We start from the raw sequence: 20852 nt of genomic DNA, 5'->3' as shown, positions 1-20852 counted from the left end.
GGAGAGGCAGTAAAGAGAAGCAGCCTGGCTCAGTGGAAAGAGCACGGGCTTTGGAGTCAGAGGTCATGGGTTCAAATCCCGGCTACGCCAACTGTCAGCTGTGTGACTTTGGGCGAGTCACTTAACTTCTCTGGGCCTCAGTTACCTCATCTGTAAAATGGGGATGAAGACTGTGAGCCCCCTGTGGGACAACCTGATCACCTTGTAACCTCCCTAGCACTTAGAACAGTGCTTTGCACATAGTAAGCGCTTAATAAACGCCATCATTATTATTATTATTCAAGAAGGAAAATAACATTTGGGTGGTGGTGGCAGGGAGGAATCTTAATCCAGGAAGATTTCCGGGATGAGGTATGATTTCTGTAGGCCTTGGAAGATGGGAAGAGTGCTGATGTAATGATGACTGTGGTATTTGTTAAGTGCTTACTATGTGCCAAGCGCTGTTCGAAGCACTGGGGTAGATACAAGATGACCGGGTTGGACACAGTCCCTGGCTCGCATAGGGCTTACGGTCTTAATCCCCATTTTACAGATGAGGGGACTGAGGCTCAGAGAAGAGAAGTGACTTGCCCAAGGCCACACGGCAGACAAGCGGCGGAGTCGGGATTAGAACCCAGGTCCTTCTGACACCCAGGCCTGTGATCTTTCCACTGGGCCAAGCCTTTTCTGCTGATGTGTCAGATATGCGTGAGGAGGGAGTTCCAGGCCGGAGGGAGGACTTGAGCAAGGGATCTGCAGCGGTCACTCGAGAGCAAGGGACACTGAGTAATAATAATAATAATAATGGCATTTATTAAGCGCTTACTATGAGTAGGTGTCCATTCTGTGCCATGATGGGCCCCCGCAAATTTTTGAACTCAACTCCCGTGCTAGCTTAACCCAAGTCTCCAACAAGATCTCAGCATTTTCGATCAGAACTGAAAAGAACCACGATGGGAGCTTTCTGGCCTATCTGTTCTTTAAACCCATCCCTTCCCAGTCCCCACAAACCCTTGAAACCCCTGTGCCTGCTGAAAAAAATACCCCTGATTCCACTGACAGGGAAATTCCAGAGAAAGTCAGGGATTCTGACACCCAGAGAATGGAATTTCCTGCCTATTGTCTTATGCTTCTCTTACCAGCCAGGATTCCTGGCAGCTAGTCCAGGGTTTTTTTTGCTGGGCTATAGGACGGGCTATGGTGGCCAAAGAAAGAAGGGCCCCAAAGGAGAGCTGCAGGTAGTGCTGGGCGAATGGTGTCAGATCAACTTGACTTAGCCCCGGGAGTGTGTGGAAACTGGGGAGGAAATTGGGGAGGAAACTGTAGGCTTTGTGGTGCTTTCTGATATTCAGTGTGAATACGCCAAAATCCTCTAATAATTAACTTTCATTCCATCAGTCGTATTTATTGAGCTCTTAGTTTGTGCAAAGCACCACACTTAACACTGGGAGAAAAATACACTCCCACAGCAGACACATTCCCTGCCCGCAGGAGCTTACAGTCCAGAGGAAACAGCTCAATCACTTTTCCTAAGACTGCTGTACTACTTAAGGAGGAAAATCCTGAGAATAGGTGGGCCTCCTCAGAGGGAGAAGCTGGGAGGAATGAACCGAGTCCCACGAGGACAATGTTCAAAGGGCCCGGGTGGCTGATAAAGCAGAGATAAAAGTCATCTGGAGCCGGCATTCGCGCTTCCTCCGGTTAGCAGTGCAGGCCAGGAGAGGGAAGGAATCCGTTTTCTGCCGCCCTAAGACCCTGCTGGTCACCTCTCTCCAAGGAATTCTTTGGGCCAGAATGTGCCCTTGGAGTCTGGAGGTATCGTGACGAGAAATTTGCCCATCTACTCGATGATGACCAGCCATTATCTATTCCACACGGTTGCTTGTTTAGGGCCCACGAGCAAATGCTTGTGGAGGCAAAATATAAGAGGCTGACGATGGGAAAAGGGAAGCAACGTGGCCTAGTGGCAAGAGCACGGGCCTGATAATGATAATAATAATAATAATGACATTTATTAAGCGCTTACTATGTGCAAAGCACTGTTCTAAGCGCTGGTAGTCAGAGGGCCTGGGTTCAAATCGCAGCTCTGCCAGTTGCTTCGCATGCGACCTTGGGCAAGTCACTTTTCTGCCTCAGTTACCTCATCGGTCAAATGGGGATTAAGACTGTGATCCCCATTGGGGACAGGGACTGTATCCAATCCTATTTGCTTGTATCCAAGTCAGTGCTTAGAACAGTGCCTGGCGCATAGTAAGCCCTAGCACATAATAAATGCTTAACAAAGACCATTATTATTATTATTACCTACTCAACAGCAGACTCAGAGTTCACTGGGTCCATGGAATAATAACGAGGGTATTTGCTGAGGGCTTACTTCTTAATTTCTATTACTATCTCCTCCTCTAGACTGTATCCTGGGCGGGGAATGTCCCTGTTATCTGGTATTCTCCCAAGCAATTAGCACAATAATATGAATAGTAACAAAGGTATTGTTAAGCACTTACTATGTACCGGGCACTGTACTAAGCGCCAGGGTGGATACAAGCTCTCATTAAATACGATAGACTGAGTGATTGACTGACTTTACGCCAAGCACTGTGCTAAGGGCTGAGATAGAGGCTGAGGCAATCAGATTGGGCAATCGGGGCTCCTCCACCGCATGGAACTTGCAGTCTGTGGGGGCGGTGGATGGGTATTTTCAAGATCACCAATGGTATTTACTGAGCGCCTACTATGTGGAGAGCACTGTACTAAGTACAGAATAGTGCAGTGGTTAGAGCATGGGCCTGGGAGTGAGAAGGTCATGGGTTCTAATCCCGGCTCTGTCACTTGTCTGCTGTGTGACTTTGGGTAGGTCATTTCACTTCTCTGGACCTCAGTTCCCTCATCTGCAAAATGGGGATTGAGACTGTGAGCTTCACGTGGGACAGGGATGTGTCCAACCTGATTTGCTTGTATAATAATAACAATGATGGCATTTATTGAGCGCTTACCATGTGCAAAGCACTGTTCTAAGCACTGCGGAGGTTGCAAGGTGATCAGGTTGTCCCATGCGGGGCTCACAGTCTTAATCCCCATTTTACAGATGAGGGAACTGAGGCACAGAGAAATTGTGACTTGCCCAGAGTCACACAGCTGACAAGTGGCGGAGTCGGAATTTGAACCCATGATCTCTGACTCCAAAGTCCGGGCTCTTTCCACTGAGCCACGCTGCTTCTCTGTATCCACCCCAGCGCTTAGTACACACAGTAGGTGCTTAACAATACCTTTGTTACTATTCATATTGTTATTTTATTATTACTAAGCACTTGGGAGAGAACAATACAACAGAGTTGGTGGACACATCCCCGGCCTACCGCGGGCTTCCGGTCTAGGGGAATTCTCCCGATGAGGAAACTGAGGCACAGACCCCGACTCTGGGACTCTTGGCCACCAGTGTTGGCGCCACATTAGAACCCACGTCACCTCACTCGCGCTCCTCCCCTTTTCCCCCTGGGTCACATGGACTCCCTCAACATGGTGATAACAGCATGGCATAGTGGCAAGAGCCCAGGCTTGGGAGTCAGAGGTCGCGGGTTCTAATTCCGGCGCCGCCACTTGTCAGCTGTGTGACCTTGGGTGAGTCACTTCACTTCTCTGTGCCTCAGTTCACTCATCTGTAAAATGGGGATGAGGACTGTAAGCCCCACGTGGGACAACCCGATCACCTTGTATCTGATCACCTTGTAGAGAAGCAGCGTGGCTCAGTGGAAAGAGCCCGGGCTTTGGAGTCACAGGTCGTGAGTTCAATTCCCGGCTCCACCAATTGTCAGCTGGGTGACTTTGGGCAAGTCACTTCACTTCTCTGGGCCTCAGCTACCTCATCTGTAAAACGGGGATTAAGATTGTGAGCCCCACGTGGGACAACCTGATCGCCTTGTATCCCCCCAGCGCTTAGAACAGTGCTCTTTGCACATAGTAAGTGCTTAACAAATACCATCATTATTATTGCTATCTACCCCAGTGCTTAGAGCAGTGCCTGGCACATAGTAAGTACCAACAAATACCATTATTGGGAAGCAGCGTGGCTCAGTGGAAAGAGCACAGACTTGGGAGTCAGAGGTCGTGGGTTCTAATCCCGGCTCCGCCACTTGCCGGCTGTGTGACTTTGGGCGAGTCACTTCACATCTCTGGGCCTCAGTTCCCTCCTCTGTAAAATGGGGATGAAGACTGCGAGCCCCATGCGGCACAATCTGATTACCCTGTGTCTACCCCAGTGTGTAGAACAGTGCTTGGCACATAGTGTTGAGCACTTGCTCAACAAATACCATTATTGAGAAGCAGTGTGGCTTAGTGGAAAAAGCCCGGGCTCGGGGGTCAGAGGTTGTGGGTTCTAATCTAGGCTCTGCCGCTTGTCGGCGGTGTGACTTTTGGGCGGGTCACCTCACTTCTCTGGGCCTCAGATCCTTCATCTGTCAAATGGGGATGAAGCCTGTGGGACAACCTGATCACCTCGTATCCCCACTTCCCCCCCCCGCCCCAACCCCCCGGCGCTCAGAACAGTGCTTGGCATATAGTAAGCACTTAAGAAATGACACGATCGTGATTATTGTGGTTATTGGATCATGATTATTGTTGTTATTGTTGTTATTCTAACAAAGATGAGGGAGGTGTGTTGGCCGGGTGGCGTACTGACTGACTGACTGACTGACGGATGACTGACTGATCGATGACTGACTGACGACTGACTGACGGCCGACTGACTGACGGCCGATTGACCGACTGGCCGATGACTGACATTGATGACTGACTGCCCGACTGGCCGATGACTGACTGACTGACTGACTGACCGACGGGTGACTGCCTGACGGGTGACTGCCTGACGACCGACTGACTGACGACCGGTTGACCGACTGACCTACGGCTGACTGACTTGACTGACTGACCGACGACTGGCTGACCGATGATTGACTGACTAACGGACGACTGACTGATTGACGACTGACCGACGACTCACTGACTGACGACTGACTGATTGACGACTGATTGACCGACCGGCTGACTGACTGACTGACCAAAGACGTGTGCGAGAGAGTGAGCGAGCGACCGAGTGGCAGGCGTCAGCAGGCCCACGCGAAGGAGGCGGCGGGGCCTGGAAGCCTGCGCGGGAGCGGTGCGCGGCGGACGGGGGGGAGGGGGGTGCCGGGAGCATGCGCAGGAGCGCGGCGTGCATTCCCCGGCTGGGGTCCCTCCCCCCCCCCCCCCTCCCTCCCTCCGTCCTGCCCTTTTCCCACTTTGGCTTCCGGCTCCGGGCCCTCCCGCCCGCCCGCCCGCCGGCCTGCCCGCCATGACCGCTCCTCGCCCGCCCCGCCGCCTCCTCCTCCTCCTCCTGCTGCTGCTGGCCGCCGGTCAGTCCCGGGCCGGGGTGTGTGTGTTTGTGTGTGTGTGTGTGTGTGTGTACTGAGCGTGTGTCCGGGCCCGTGTCCGGGTCCCCCCCCCCCCCCGCTCCCCCGCCTCCTTCCTCCCTCCCTGGAGGCCCGCTGTCGGGTCGGGACCGTCTTTCGATGTGGCCGACTTGTCCTTCCCAACCGCTCAGTCCAGTGCTCTGCACACGGTAGGCGCTCAGTAAAGACGATTGAATGAATGAATGAGTCCTCGTGCTCCCCTGCATCCTTGTGCTTCCTTGCAGCCCGGTGCTCCCCTGCAGCCCAGTGCTCCCCTGCAGCCCTGTGGTCTCCGGCTCTCCTGCAGCCCCGTGCTCGCTTGCAGCCCGGTGCTCCCCTGCAGCCCTGTGCTCCCCTGTATCCCTGGACTACCCTGCAGCCCCGGGCTCTCTTGCAGCTCGGTGCTCCCCTGCAGCCCCGGGCTCCCTTACAGCCCTGTGCTCCCCTGTATCCCTGGACTACCCTGCAGCCCCGGGCTCTCTTGCAGCCCGGTGCTCCCCTGCAGCCCCGGGCTCCCTTACAGCCCTGTGCTCCCCTGCAGCCCTGTAGTCGCTGGCTCTCCTGCAGCCCCGTGCTGTCTTGCAGCCCGGTGCTCCCCTGTATTCCTGTGCTCCCCTGTATCCCTGGACTACCCTGCAGCCCCGTGCTCTCTTGCAGCCCTGGGCTCCCCTGCAGCCCCGGGCTCCCTTACAGCCCTGTGCTGCCCTGCAGCCCTGTGGTCTCACTGTACCTCGCTCTCGCCTGTCCCGCCATCGACCCCCGGCCCACGTCATCCCCCGGGCCTGGAATGCCCTCCCTCTGCCCATCCGCCAAGCTAGCTCTCTTCCTCCCTTCAAGGCCCTACTGAGAGCTCACCTCCTCCAGGAGGCCTTCCCAGACTGAGCCCCTTCTTTCCTCTCCCCCTCGTCCCCCTCTCCATCCCCCCGTCTTACCTCCTTCCCTTCCCCACAGCACCTGTATATATGTATATATGGTTGTACATATTTATTACTCTATTTATTTATTTATTTTACTTGTACATTTCTATCCTACTTATTTTATTTTGTTGGTATGTTTGGTTCAGTTCTCTGTCTCCCCCTTTTAGACTGTGAGCCCACTGTTGGGTAGGGACTGTCTCTATGTGATGCCAATTTGTACTTCCCAAGCGCTTAGTACAGTGAGATGCACATAGTAAGCGCTCAATAAATACGATTGATTGATTGATTGATTGGTCTCTGGCTCTCCTGCAGCCCCGTGCTTTCTTGCATCCCGGTGCTCTCCTGTATCCCTGGACTACCCTGCAGCCCTATGGTCTCTGGCTCTCCTGCAGCCCCGTGCTCCTCTGTAGCCCCGTGGCCTCTGGCTCTCCTGCAACCCCTTGCTCTCTTGCAGCCCCGTGGTCCCCGTCTCTCCTGCAGCCCCCTGCTCTCTCCTGCTCCCTCTTGCTCGGCATGAAGCTCCGTCCGGGACACCCTGGCTCTGACCCTGGGCCCCGGGGGCAGACCACCCCTCCTCAAACCGCCCCAGCTGCTGAGAACAGGCCTCAGGGTATTTGTTAAATAATGATAATAATGACAATTCTACTATCTCTCAAGGGCTTACTATGTGTCAGGCACCGTACTAAGCGCTGGAGTTGATGCACGCAAATCAGGTTGGACACAGTCCCACGTGGAGTTAGACGCTTATCGTGTTGGTCACCACGGTGCCAGATGGATGGAAGAGAAGGCCGATCGGCCGCACATTCCTCCCTCGATGGGTGTCTCAGTCAGTCGGTTTGTTTATTGAGCGCTTTCTGGGTGTAGGGCACTGTGCTGGGCGCTTGCAAGCGGCTGGTAGAACAGAATTGGTAGACCTTGTTTCCTGCCCACAGTGAGCTTCCTCCGAGAGAGAGACTGAACGGGGATTTGGGCTCCGTTTTACAGGCAAGAATACTGAGGCACAGACAAGTTGGGATTTGCTCAAAGTTACACGGGAGGCCAGTGGCAGAGATTGTGCATTGGTGAAACCAGGTTATAAATGCCTTGAGGGTAGTAGTAGTAGTAGTAGTAGTAATCATGACGACTAACTCGATTGTACTCTTTTAGGTACTTAATGCAGAACTCTGCCCACAGTGAGCTTCCTCCAAGAGAGAGACTGAACAGTGATTTGGGCTCCATTTTACAGGCAAGAATACTGAGGCACAGACAAGTTGTGATTTGCTCAAAGTCACACGGGAGGCCAGCGGCAGAGATTGTGCATTGGTGAAACCAGGTTATAAATGCCTTGAGGGTGGTAGTAGTAGTCGTCATGGCGACTAACTCGATTGTACTCTTTTAGGTGCTTAATACAGAACTCTGCCCACAGTAGACACCCATTAAGTAGCATTCATTACTAGGTTGGCGGGAAAGGATGCCCGTTGTGGGCAGGGATTGTCTCTATTTGTTGCTGAATCGTCCCTTCCAAGCGCTCAGTACAGTGCTCTGCACACAGTAAGCGCTCAATCAGTACGATGGACTGAAAGGATGGAGGAGAGAGGAGTCTCTGGAAGTTATATTTCCAAGACCTTTTTACCCCGTTAATCTCTAATCTCTACTCTTTGTGTCCCCCACCTGCCGCTTCGACCCAGGGAGTCCGAACCCCGTAATTACTCTCGATCTCTCACTGCACTTCTTTACGTATTTTATATGCTCTTATTATTATTTCCCCTCATTTGAGATTTCCACGTCCAGCTTCCCTGCTAGATGGTGAAGCCCTTGAAGGCTGGGATCGGGGGTACTCGTATCCGTTGTACGCTTCCAAGTCCTTAGGTTAATGCAGTGTATATAGTAGGCACTCAGATGTGCTCACTCTCCTTTGCCGTTTTCAACCTCTCACTCTCTGACGGCCGCTTACCGTCCACTTTCTAATGCGCTAACATCCTCCACACTCCTCCACACCACCCAGCTATCTCTTGATCTCCCATATCCACTGGACTCCTCTGCACCATCCATCTATCTCCTTCTCTCCCTCTCATTTTTGTCTAAAGTCCTCAATTGCGTTGCGTGCATCTGTTGATGCTGCATCCTCTCCTCCAATTTCCTTCTTGACCCTCAAGAACCCAGTTGATTATCGAGTCTGCCCTCCCCAAGATCTCTGATGACTTCTTGGCAAGTCTTAGGGATTCTTCTGTGCCCTGAATCTTCCAGTTGCTTTTGTCACTGTGGATCACTTCCTGCTTTGGGATCACTGTTTAACTGTGTTTATTTCTCCTGTGGATCCCTCCTCTTGACTCTCAGCTTCATCCTTCCCTTATTTGCTTCTCCGACTCTTCCTCCGCTTCTTAGTCCCGTACTATGTGTGTCTCCCAAGACTCTCCTCTGGGTTCCCTTCCCCTTTGAATTTATATACTTACTCCCCTGGGGAGCTTATTCTCTCCTCTGACCTCATCTTCTGCCTGTAGGCAGACAACTCCCAAATTTACCTCTCTAGCCTTGATCTCTCCTGCCATCAGCATTTCCTCATGCCTTGTCCAGTCAGTCACTGGTACTGGGGTCACTGGAGAAGCAGCGTGGCTCAGTGGAAAGAGCACGGGCTTTGGAGTCAGAGGTCATGGGTTCAAATCCCTGCTCGGCCACTAGTCAGCTGTGTGACTTTGGGCAAGTCACTTAACTTCCCTGTGCCCGTTACCTCATCTGTAAAATGGGGATTAAGACTGTGAGCCCCTCGTGGGACAACCTGATCACCTTGTATCTTCCCCAGCTTTTACGACAGTGCTTTGCACATAGTAAGCGCTTAATAAATGCTATCATTATTATTATTACTTGAGTGCTTACCTTTTGCAGAAGACTGTACTAAGGGATTGGGAGAATACAATAAAGTAGATGTGATTTTCTACCCTCTAGGGGCTTACCCTGTAACCAGGAAGACAGGGTATAAGGATATCTGCATAAGCGTTGTGCAGAAAATGCCAAGAAGCAGCATGGCCTAGTGGAAAGAGCATGGGCCTGGGAATCAGAGGACCTGGCTTCTAATTCTGGCTCTGCCAATTGCTTGACGTCCGATCCGGAGCAAGTCACTTAACTTTATTTGTGCCGGGTTATAAGGATATCTGCATAAACATTGTGCAGAAAATGCCAAGAAGCAGCTTGGCGTAGTGGAAAGAGCGTGGGCCTGGGAATCAGGACCTGGCTTCTAATTCTGGCTCTGCCAATTGCTTGACGTCCGACCCGGAGCAAGTCACTTAACTTTATTTGCGCCGCGGTTTCCTCAACTGTTAGATACCTATTCGGTACCTATTCTCCCTCTCACTGAGGCTCTGAGCCCCGTTTGGGACAGGAGCTGCGTCCAACCTGATTAACTGGTTTCTACCCCAGCGCTTAGAACAGTGCTTGGGTCGTAGCAAGCGCTTTAACCCATGGCACTTTGGAAAGAAAGGGAGCTCCAGGCAAGAGGGAGGGTGTAAGCAAAGAGTCGACTGTGAGAGAGATGAGATTGAGGAACGGTGAGAAGAAGGTTGGTCTTAGAGGAGCGAAATGTATAGATAGGGTTGTAGTGGGAGAGGACCGAGAAGTGGAAGCCTCGAGTGCCTTGAGACCGATGACGTGGAGTTTTTGTATGATGTGGCAATGAGTGGGCAGCCAGTGGAGGTTTCTGAGGAGTGGGGAGCTGTGCGCAGAATAATTTTGTAGAAAGTAGATATGGTCTTGAGTGAAGAGTCTAGAATCAGTCATTCAATCGGTGGTATTTATGGAGTGCTTACTGTTTGCAGATCACTGTACCAATCTCTCTGGAGAAGCCGGAAGTTCAGTGAGGGTGCCGACAGAGTTGTCAGGCAGGATATGCCAAATTCCGGTAGCGATAAGGATGGAAGGGAAGGGGCAGATTTTGGAGCTGTTGTGAAGGGAAGCAGCAAGGCCCAGTGGAGGGAGCATGGGCCTCGGAGTCAGAGGATCTGGGTTGTAATTCTGGCTCCACACTTGCTGCTGTGACTTTGGACTAGTCGCTTGCTTCAATCAATCAATCAATCAATCAGTCGTATTGAGCGCTTACTGTGTGCAGAGCACTGTACTAAGCGCTTGGGAAGTACAAGTTGGCAACATATAGAGACAGTCCCTACCCAACAGTGGGCTCACAGTCTAAAAGGGGGAAACAGAGCAAAACCAAATATACTAACAAAATAAATTAGCTAAAATAATTAGCTTCACTTCTCCGTACCTCTCTGTTTCCTCATCCGTAAAATGGAGAGTAAATCCTACTCCTTCCTACTTAGACTGGTGAGCCTCAGAGCTTGGTACATTGCTTGGCACATAGTAAATTCATTCATTCAATCGTATTTATTGAGCGCTTCCTGTGTGCGGAGCACTGTACTAAGCGCCTGGGAAGTACAAGTCGACAACATATAGAGACGTTCCCTACCCAACAACGGGCTCACAGTCTACACATCCGCCAAGCTAGCTCTCTTCCTCCCTTCAAAGCCCTACTGAGAGCTCACCTCTTCCAGGAGGCCTTCCCAGACTGAGCCCCCTTTATCCTCTCCTCCTCCCTATCCCCCCCCGCCCTACCTCCTTCCCCTCCCCACAGCACTTGTATATATTTGTACAGATTTAGTACTCTATTTTACTTGTACATATTTACTATTCTATTTATTTTGTTAATGATGTGCATATAGCTATAATTCTATTTGTTCCGACGGTTTTGACATCTGTCTACATGTTTTGCTTTGTTGTCTGTCTTGAACACTATAAACAAGCAATATGAGAGTGACAGCAATTGGTGATTGATGATACCTCAAGTTCACTCATCTTTCTTTGGAAGTCCTCTCCTCCACCCGACTTTCTAGTTTCAGCCGACGGCCCTACCACCCTCCCTGTATCTCAAGCCGGCAACCCTAGCAGTCCCCACATTCAGTCTGTCACCAAATTTTGTCCATTTCTTCCTCCGCTGCATTTCCAGGATCGACTCGTCCCGTCCCATTAGCCCAGATATCTACCCTATCCTGACTTGACTGCTGCCTCGGGCAGCGGCTCTCGATCGATTGTTACGGTGGCCTTTATTAAATGCTTATTCTGTATTCAATTCTGGGGTAGGTTTAGGGGTTATTCTAAATGGGGTTCACAATCTACCTTATGCCTATGTTACAGATGAAGAAGCCGAAGTGACATAGGACCGTGTCAGTCCTGGGACTCCACAAATTACGAGTTGTGATGTAACAGCGCGTTACCCCGAGGACGAGCAAACTCACATTGCCGCTGTTGTATTTTTTTCTTTTATCTTCCAGCTTCGGTGCTTGGCGCGGCTTTGGAGGCGGGGGTTATGGAAGAGTTAGATGACTCGTGAGTATATCCGCGTTTGTCAACGGCCCCATGGTGGCTTCCCTCGTCTACATTGCTTTCTGAGTGTTTACTGCTCGTTAGAACAAAAGTATTGTCACTTCCTAATTGTGTTTCTCTTTAGGCCTATTTGGGGAAATGCAGGTATGTGGCTATTCCGGGAGAAGGTTGTCAAGGATTTTGTTTCCTTAGTAGCAGAAGCATTAGGGAATAGGGTTGTGGCCTTTTGCGATTTCTCGGCAAGGCAGCGAGGGTGCCAGATGTAGCCTTCCGGTGAGGCTTCCAACCCGAGGATGTCTGCAGACGGATGACAAGATTTTGAAATAGGAAAGAAGTAAAGGCAGTGTGTTTTGGGAGCCTATAACCTCAGTTTGGCTCGGCATTTTCCCCAGCCTTCCAAATGGAAGGGAAAGGTCAGGTCTGAGTTTCCGGGGAGGGCATTTATAAGCGGGAAACAGCGTGGCGTAGTGGAAAAACCACAGGCCTGGGAGTCAGAGGGCCTGAGTTCTAATCCCGGCTCTGTCATTTGCCTGCTGTGCCACCCTGGGCAAGTCACTGAACTTCTCCGTGCCTCAGTGACCTCAACTGTACAATGGGGATTCAGTGCCCGTTCTCTCTACTACTTAAACTTTGAGCCCCATCTGGGACAGGGTTCGTGTTGAACCTGGTCCAACTGGTTTCTACCCCAACGCTTAGAACGGTGCGTGACCCATAGCACACGCCTCTTTGGTTTCTCATCCATTTCCCATCTCATCTCATCTCCTCTCCCCGGCTCCGTTTTCTCATTGCTTCCCAATCTTGTGTTTCTCTTCCGCGCTCCGTGTGCCGGTCTCTTTTGTCTCCCCACCCTCGACTCCTCTTTCCCCGCTCCCGTCCACCGCCTCCGTTTTCCGACTCGTTTTCCCTGTCACTCCTCCTAGGTCAATCAATTAAACATGTGTTTCGAGTGCTTACTGTTCGCCCAGCACCGTACTAAGCGCTTGGGAGTGTAAGTTCCCTGGGTTTGCTCACGGCAGCCCCCAGAGCTGGTTAACTCTGTTTTCCAGGAATTAAAGCTTTCCCTGTCTTCCATCCAGGGTGCCTCCTGGGGTCCTTCCCCGCTCCTCCGGCCAGTCAGTCATGCTTTGCGTTCCTCCTCCGTCCCCAGCCCCCAGTTCTCGGGGGTTTCTTTTGTGTTTTTGCCCTGGAACCCTGCTCTTGGCTCGATGGGACGAGTGGGCTCCGGGAATCGGGAGACCTGGGATTAAATTCCCTTGGGGGCTGTGCCATCAGGGGCGAAGGCTTCTGACTGAAGTGTCACAGAGGGCACAGGGCCAAGGCTGACTAATAGTAATAATAATGGCATTTAATAATTTAATAATAATGGAATAATATCTGGCCAACGGTGGTGGCCAAGCCCACAGCTGCCTTTCTGCTCACCGGGCTCTGCCACCTCTTCCAGAGTAGGGGCTGGGCTCACTTGGGCCCTAAACTGGTTCTCTTTTTTTTTTTTAAAAAAAAAAAAACAACCCCAAAAAGCAAACGAAACAATTGAAAAACTTTCCCCGGCTCTTCTAATCTTGGCTCCAACCACTTGCTTGCTGTGTGACCTTGGGCAAGACACTTAACTTCTTGGTGTCTCACTTTCCTCCTTTGGGAAATGGAAATTGAATACCTATTTCCTGTCCTACTTAGACCGTAACAGAAACTCCGTCCAACCTGATGATCGTGGATCTACCCCAGCGCTTAGTACATTCCTTGGCACATAGTATGCACTTAGCAAATGCCACTGTTATTATTATTTTAAATCATTTGCAGTGTGCTGTGCCCCTCCCGACCCACTTGATGTTTGGCCTGTGGGCCCCAGCTGTCACCATGCTGCGGTGCTCAAGTGCTTAGTACGGTGCTCAAGCGCTTAGTCCAGTGCTCTGCACACAGAGTTTAATAAATACTAATGAATTGAATGAATAACACCACGACCGGCAGTAGCGCTTCTAATCATTTTCTCTGCATACCTTTTTGGTCCTAAAGTCTCAGAACCGAAGCGGGAGCTTTCATCGTTTACATTATTTCTCTGTTTCTTAATTAATTATGGTATTTGTTAAGAGCTTTCTATATGCCAAGCATTGTTCTAAGCACTGGGGTAGAGAAAAGGTAATCAGGTTGTCCCACATGGGGCTCGCGGTCTTAATCTCCATTTTACAGATGAGGTAACTGAGGCACAGAAAAGTGAAGTGGCTCGCCCAAGGTCACACGGCGGACTAGCGGCGGAGCCGGAATTAGAACCCATTTCCTCTGACTCCTAGGCTCTTGCTTGCCAAGCTAGCTCTCTTCCTCCCTTAAGGACCTACTGAGAGCTCACCTCCTCCAGGAGGCCTTCCCAGACTGAGCCCCCTCCTTCCCCTCTCCATCCCCCCACCAGCCTTACCTCCTTCCCTTCCCCACAGCACCTCTATATATGTATATATGTTTGTACGGATTTATTACTCTATTTTACCTGTACATATCTGTTCTATTTATTTTATTTTGTCAATATGTTTGGTTTTGTTCTCTGTCTCCCCCTTCTAGACTGTGAGCCCACTGTTGGGTAGGGGCTGTCTCTATATGTTGCCAACTTGTACTTCCCAAGCGCTTAGTACAGTGCTCTGCACACAGTAAGCTCTCAATAAATACGATTAATTGATTGATTTTCCACTAAAGCACGCTGCTCCTCTTCCGGGTTACCATTTGGGGCCTGATTTTTCCCTGTAAGATTCTTCTCCTTTCCTCTGTGCTGGCTCTCTTCGGTTCTCCCCTATCCGGACCCTTCTTTCTCGTGCTTCCCAAAGGTCCCTGTTGCTGCCCCGGTTGCAACGCTTCCTTCCTCCTTTCCTTCCTTGCTTCCTTCCCGCCCCTTCCCTGGCTGTGGTGCAACCTACTAGCCTGTCCCGCTCTAGTTTCGCCACCGTGGACACGAAAGCCTCTCGTGACCGTTTGGGAAGCCGGGACCCGATCACCGGGGGCTCCTCACGCTGCTTCATTCCCAGCTGGCAAGTGAGCTCAGCAAGGGAAAGAACTGCACAGCATTGGGGTCGTGAGTTCTAATCCCGGCTCCGCCTCGTGTCAGCTGTGTGACTTTGGGCAAGTCGCTTCACTTCTCTGGGCCTCAGTTACCTCATCTGGAAAATGGGGGTGAAGACTGTGAGCCCCACGTGGGACAACCTGATTACCTTGTATCCCCCCCAGCGCTTAGAACAGTGCTTGGCACATAGTAAGCGCTTAAAAATTGCCATTATTATTATTATTATCCACCTTTATTTATATTGACATCTGTCTCCCCCTCTAGACTGTAAGGTTCTTGTTGGCAGGGAATGTGTCTATCGACTTTGTTGTATTGTACTCTCCCGAGCGCCTAGTATAGTGCTCAATAAATACAATTGATCGATTGAAAAGCGAAAGGAGTGACTCTGCTGTGTGTGTGTGTGTGTGTTTCTAATTTTTAAGTCCATCCTCTACCTTTCTCCTTTAGCGTGATTGTGGTGGGAAAGTTTTTCATTCATTCAATCGTATTTATTGTGCACTTACTGTGTGCAGAGCACTGTACCAAATGCTTGGGAAGTACAAGTCGGCAACAGATAGAGACGGTCCCTACCCAACAACGGGCTCACAGTCTAGAAGGGTTTTTCCCCCCCCCAAAGCACAGGGAGCAGATGTCTATTTCAATCAAATTGCCCCCATTAATGTGTCTTTAACTTGATGATAGTGATTAAAAGAGAAATTGTGTGAGGTAGCCTCAGTTCTTCCGATCGATCCATTTAGTGAACAGGCTTTTAGATAATCCATTCCTGGCTCTTATGCTCTCTCTCAGCAAGGGCATTAGGTCAGTCAGCCAGTCCTATTTATTGAGCTCTTACTGTACGCAGAGCACTATACTGAGCGCTGGGGAGAGTACAGTAGAAAAATAGATCTGTCGGGCGGAGGTAGGTAATGACCAGGGGAATCCTCTGCCGCTTGACCAGTTGGGATATGGGATTGGGGAATGTTTCTGCAGCAGGCGTCTGTGGTCGCGTCGGCTGGCTTGGCTCTTTCTTCCTGTGTGATGTCTTCTGGGATCCATCTGGGAATCACAAGTCCCCTCTCCGTCTGCGGCTGTCCATCTGAGAAGCAGCGTGGCTCAGTGGAAAGAGCACGGGCTTTGGAGTCAGAGATCATGGGTTCAAATCCAGGCTCCGCCAACTGTCAGCTGTGTGACTTTGGACAAATCACTTCACTTCTCTGGGCCCCAGTTACATCATCAGTAAAATTGGGATTAAAACTGTGAGCCCCCCGTGGGACAACCTGATTACCTTGTAACCTTCCCAGCGCTTAGAACGGTGCTTTGCACATAGTAAGCGCTTAACAAATACCATCATCATTATAATAATAATAATGGCATTTGTTAAGCGCTTACTATTATCATTATAATAATAATGATGATGGCATTTATTAAGCGCTTACTATGTGCAAAGCACTGTTCTAAGCACTGGGGAGGTTACAAAGTGATCAGGTTGTCCTATGGCGGGCTCACAGCCTTAATCCCCATTTTACAGATGAGGTAACAGGCACAGAGAAGTGAAGTGACTTGCCCAAAGTCACACAGCTGACAGTTGGCGGAGCTGGGATTTGAACCCATGACCTCTGACTCCAAAGCCCGGGCTCTTTCCACCGAACCACACTGCTTCTCTATTATCTTTCTCTCCTTTTGAGCTCTGCCATCCCAGGTAATTTGGGCGCTTTCTCTATGGTCTGACACAGCATCTTTTTTTGCCTGGTATACAATCATACGCTTACTGTGTGTCAAACACTGTACTGAGCGCTTGGGAGAGTACAGTGTAACAACAGACACATTCCTGCCCACAACGAGCTCACAGTCTAGAGGGGGAGACTGCAGTACTTAAAGGCCGTTGCATATTGATATTGTTTGGAGGAGAAGTTATATGTTTGTATTGGAGACTGGAGAAAGAGATGCCGAAGCAGAACCGTATTGTTTTGGCCATTGTTAAAAACGCTTATTGTATAAAATTTCCCGAGAGGCTATGGTAGCATGTAAATATAGTCACATTATTTGTTGTGTTTTGGTTTCCTAGCAACAGAGTATACCTTTCTAACTAAAAACGACTCTGTAGCTCTTCACCTAAATCCTTAGAGGGAGGCAGGAGGGAGAGAGAGAAAAAGAAGAGGAGAAAGAGCGAGATTGTGTTGACATGGGCAGTAATGGAGAGGCTGACTGTTTTGATTGTGAGCGTCATTTCAGTTGCTTCCTTTTCCACACCTTTAAAGCAGATGATGAAACTCTTCGTACCCAACGGCCTGTGTATGACGTTGAAAGCTTTCGATACAAAAAGCAAAGTCCCACGCTAGTGCAAGGGCTAAATTCTGTTCCAGGCAGCCAATTCTTCAGCCCAGGAAGGTTCTGTCTTTAAAGCAACTCAGTCAGGAGCAGTCCTCAAGTGGCTCACCCATACTATGAAGTGTTGTTTCTCCGTGGGCTTGTGTATGGGTAGGGGGAGAGAAAGTGCTTTTTTATTATTTTGGAAGGAGATTCAACTGATGACAGTGGGACACCCTTGAATACGAATTATAGTGAAGCCGTGAAGGTGAGATCCTAACCACCGTGGCTAAAAAAAAATCCCCCTGTGGGATCACATTCCACAGTGCTTACCCACAAAAAACAGTCCTTTCTGTGCCATTATTATTGTTATTGTTATAATAATTATGCCTTTGCCGTTCACAGCAGTCAGTCAGTGGTATTTATTGAGCACTTCCTATGTGCAGAACACTAGACTAAGTACTTGGGAAAGTTCAGGTCAACAGAGTTGGTAGATGTGTGACCCTGTCTTCGGGATTCAAGAGCTTTCAAAGATGCTCGTAGACTGTTGACTTGAAAGTGTCATCTGCTTGCCTGCTCATTCATTCATTCAGTCGTATTTATTGAGCGCTTACTGTGTGCAGAGCACTGCACTAAGCGCTTGGGAAGTACAAGTTGCAACATATCAAGATGGTCCCTACCCAACAACGGGCTCACAGTCTAGAAAGGGGAGACAGTTTCCCCAGAGAAAAGTCGGCACCGTGCGGCACTTCCAGGAGGCAGGATGACTCAGACTTCGGGGATGTTGTCTGTAGCCTATTAAGAGTATTCCGAGAATTTTAATAAATTCTAAGGATCTGGGCAGTCCAATTTCCTCAACTGTTGTTAAGTACATCTGTGCCCTAAGCCTGTTATGGGCAGGGAGCTTTATCTGCTAATTCTGTTGTGTCCTACTCTCCCAGGTGCTTAGTACAGTGCTGTGCACATAGGAAGCGCCCAGTAAATACGATTGAATGATTGATGGATCGATGGTAATTTGAGATCGGGTCACCCGCCAGTAGCAGTTGCTTTGTCAAAGACACCGGAGATGGTGTTACTCCTTGCAGTTGCTTTCCTGTCTGTCTTTGGCTGCCGAGGTCATGTCTGCTTTACTCCAGTTTGGTTTGAAGCAACATTGCATTAATAATAATAATAATAATGTTGGTATTTGTTAAGCGCTTACTATGTGCAAAGCACTGTTCTAAGCGCTGGGGAGGTTACAAGGTGATCAGGTTGTCCCACGGGGGGCTCAGAGTCTTCATCCCCATTTTACAGATGAGGGAACTGAGGCCCAGAGAAGTTAAGTGACTTGCCCGAAGTCACACAGCAGCATTGCAAACGGAGTACTGTTATTCTGCATCTGCTGTGGAAGTATTCCAAACTTCATGCGTTCAGATAACAGTGAGATACCTAATAGTTTCCCATGTCAGCCCTCACAGTCTTCTTGAAAATGGTGATTTGAGGTTCACCTTTGAAGTGTTAATGGTATTTCTTTAAGCTTCCTTATGTTGAGGAGAAGCCAGGGCAGGCATTGAAGAATTGCCAAATTGTACTTTCCAAGCACTTAGTACAGCGCTCTGCACACAGTAAGTGTTCAATAAGTATGATTGAATGAATGAATGAATAATAATAATAATAATCATGGTATTTGTTAAGCGCATACTATGTGTGAAGCACTGTTCTAAGCTCTGGTGGGGATACAAGGTGATCAGGTTGTCCCATGTGGGGCCTACGGTCTTAATCCCTATTTTACAGATGAGGTAACTGAGGCCCAGAGAAGTAAAGTGACTTGCCCAAAGTCACACAGCTGATAAGTGGCGGGGCCGGGATTAGAACCCATGACCTCTGACTCCCAAGCCCGGGCTCTTTCCACTGAGCCACGCTGCTTCTCTGCTGTGAATAAGACCCTTTCATACTTCGGGTATGTGTATATGTATATATGCATCTCTATATGTTGCCAACTTGTACTTCCCAAGCGCTTAGTACAGTGCTCTGCACACAGTAAGCGCTCAATATATACGATTGATTGATTGATTGATTGATTGATTGGGGATTTGTGCAGGAATGTAATCAAGCCATACAGACATATATGACAGACAGTCACACATACAGACAGTCTTCTAGACTGTGAGCCCACTGTTGGGTAGGGACCGTCTCTATATGTTGCCAACTTGTACTTCCCAAGCGCTTAGTACAGTGCTCTGCACACAGTAAGTGCTCAATAAATATGATTGAATGAATGAATATATGCGTATCTCTCTATATGCAGTTCATAAATAGAAAATAAACAGACAAAAAAAAGAGCTTTTCTCTCTAGACTCTACAATTAGTTTTTGAGGCACACTCTGTGTATTGGCTGTCATCTGCAATCTTGTTAAACATATGCAGCACATTTTGAAAGTGAGATATAACTTTGTTAGCGATCAAATATTTAATTTAATGTCCCTCCTAATAATAATATATGGTTCTTTGTCATAATCTTTAATTATAAATAATACCATTATCATTATTGCCATTATAAATCAAACTTCCATCAAGTTTCTCATCTCCAGAATGGGACCGTTCTGAAGAATTCTAATCCTAGCCCCAGTATATTAAAGATGTTTTTCTTTTGTAGGTTTAAAGACAATCGAAAAGATGACATCTGGCTTGTAGATGTGAGTATGCGGGTGTGAATTATAGTGGGTTTTTATCGTCTTATTGCTTTCTTTTTCAGGGTTTCCCGGTCAGATTATTCAAGGAACAGTTTAAGCTTTAAGTGGTGATCAATAATACCACATCGATACGTATTTGAATAGGGATCGGAGGGAGCATTAGTAAAACAGTGTGGCAACTAATTTGCTGCCCATTTTCCGGGTTATCCATGAGAGAGTTAAAAAGCAAGAGGCAGATCTTCCAAATGACAGGCATTGCTCAGTGGTTCTTGCAAAGCAAGGAGAAGAGTAGGTTGCAAAAAGCAACTTGCGCCCCAGCTAAGGAGCTAGAGTCTCAACCTCAGTGTGAGCAACATCTGTCAAATTCATTCTGTCTGTTTAGAGAGTGTTCAGAAGCGGCAGAAGCTACAGACCCTCCTCTTGAGTTGAGGCCATGATGATATTTAGAGCGTGATGATACGGGTGGTCTGCGTGGCTATCGCCTCCTGGCCGATTTTATGGGCTGTGGGAAAGACAGGAGGTCATAGGGAGAAAGTCCAGTACGAGAGTTCCTCAAAAATCTCCAGTGGCTACCAATCAATCTGCGCATCAGGCAGAAACTCCTCACCCTGGGCTTCAAGGCTGTCCATCCCCTCGCCCTCTCCTCCCTCACCTCCCTTCTCTCCTTCTCCAGCCCAGCCCGCACCCTCCGCTCCTCCGCCGCTAATCTCCTCACCGTACCTCGTTCTCGCCTGTCCCGCCATCGACCCCCGGCCCACGTCCTCCCCCGGGCCTGGAATGCCCTCCCTCTGCCCATCCGCCAAGCTAGCTCTCTTCCTCCCTTCAAGGCCCTGCTGAGAGCTCACCTCCTCCAGGAGGCCTTCCCAGACTGAGCCCCTTCCTTCCTCTCCCCCTCGTCCCCCTCTCCATCCCCCCCATCTTGCCTCCTTCCCTTCCTCACAGCACCTGTATATATGTATATGTTTGTGCATATTTATTACTCTGTTTATTTTATTTGTATATATCTATTCTATTTATTTTATTTTGTTGGTATGTTTGGTTTTATTCTCTGTCTCCCCCTTTTAGACTGTGAGCCTACTGTTGGGTAGGGACTGTCTCTAGATGTTGCCAATTTGTACTTCCCAAGCGCTTAGTACAGTGCTCTGCACATAGTAAGCGCTCAATAAATACGAGTGATGATGATGAT

General features: G+C 49.3%; 1 protein-coding gene across 1 annotated transcript in view; it reads left to right on the top strand.

The window, feature by feature from the left end:
• The first annotated feature begins 5346 nt into the window (after positions 1-5346).
• Positions 5347-20852, top strand: part of TMX3 (thioredoxin related transmembrane protein 3) — a 77891-nt gene continuing 62385 nt past the window's right edge. The window contains exons 1-3 of the mRNA XM_038746443.1: positions 5347-5366; positions 11617-11671; positions 19630-19669. Coding sequence (XP_038602371.1) covers positions 11652-11671; positions 19630-19669 — 60 coding nt within the window. The 5' untranslated portion in view covers positions 5347-5366; positions 11617-11651. The remainder of the gene's footprint in view (positions 5367-11616; positions 11672-19629; positions 19670-20852) is intronic.

Source organism: Tachyglossus aculeatus, chromosome 5, assembly GCF_015852505.1.
Source record: "Tachyglossus aculeatus isolate mTacAcu1 chromosome 5, mTacAcu1.pri, whole genome shotgun sequence".
NCBI lineage: Eukaryota > Metazoa > Chordata > Mammalia > Monotremata > Tachyglossidae > Tachyglossus > Tachyglossus aculeatus.
Note: the sequence above shows the minus strand (reverse complement) of the source record. Positions and strands in the feature narration are given on the sequence as shown.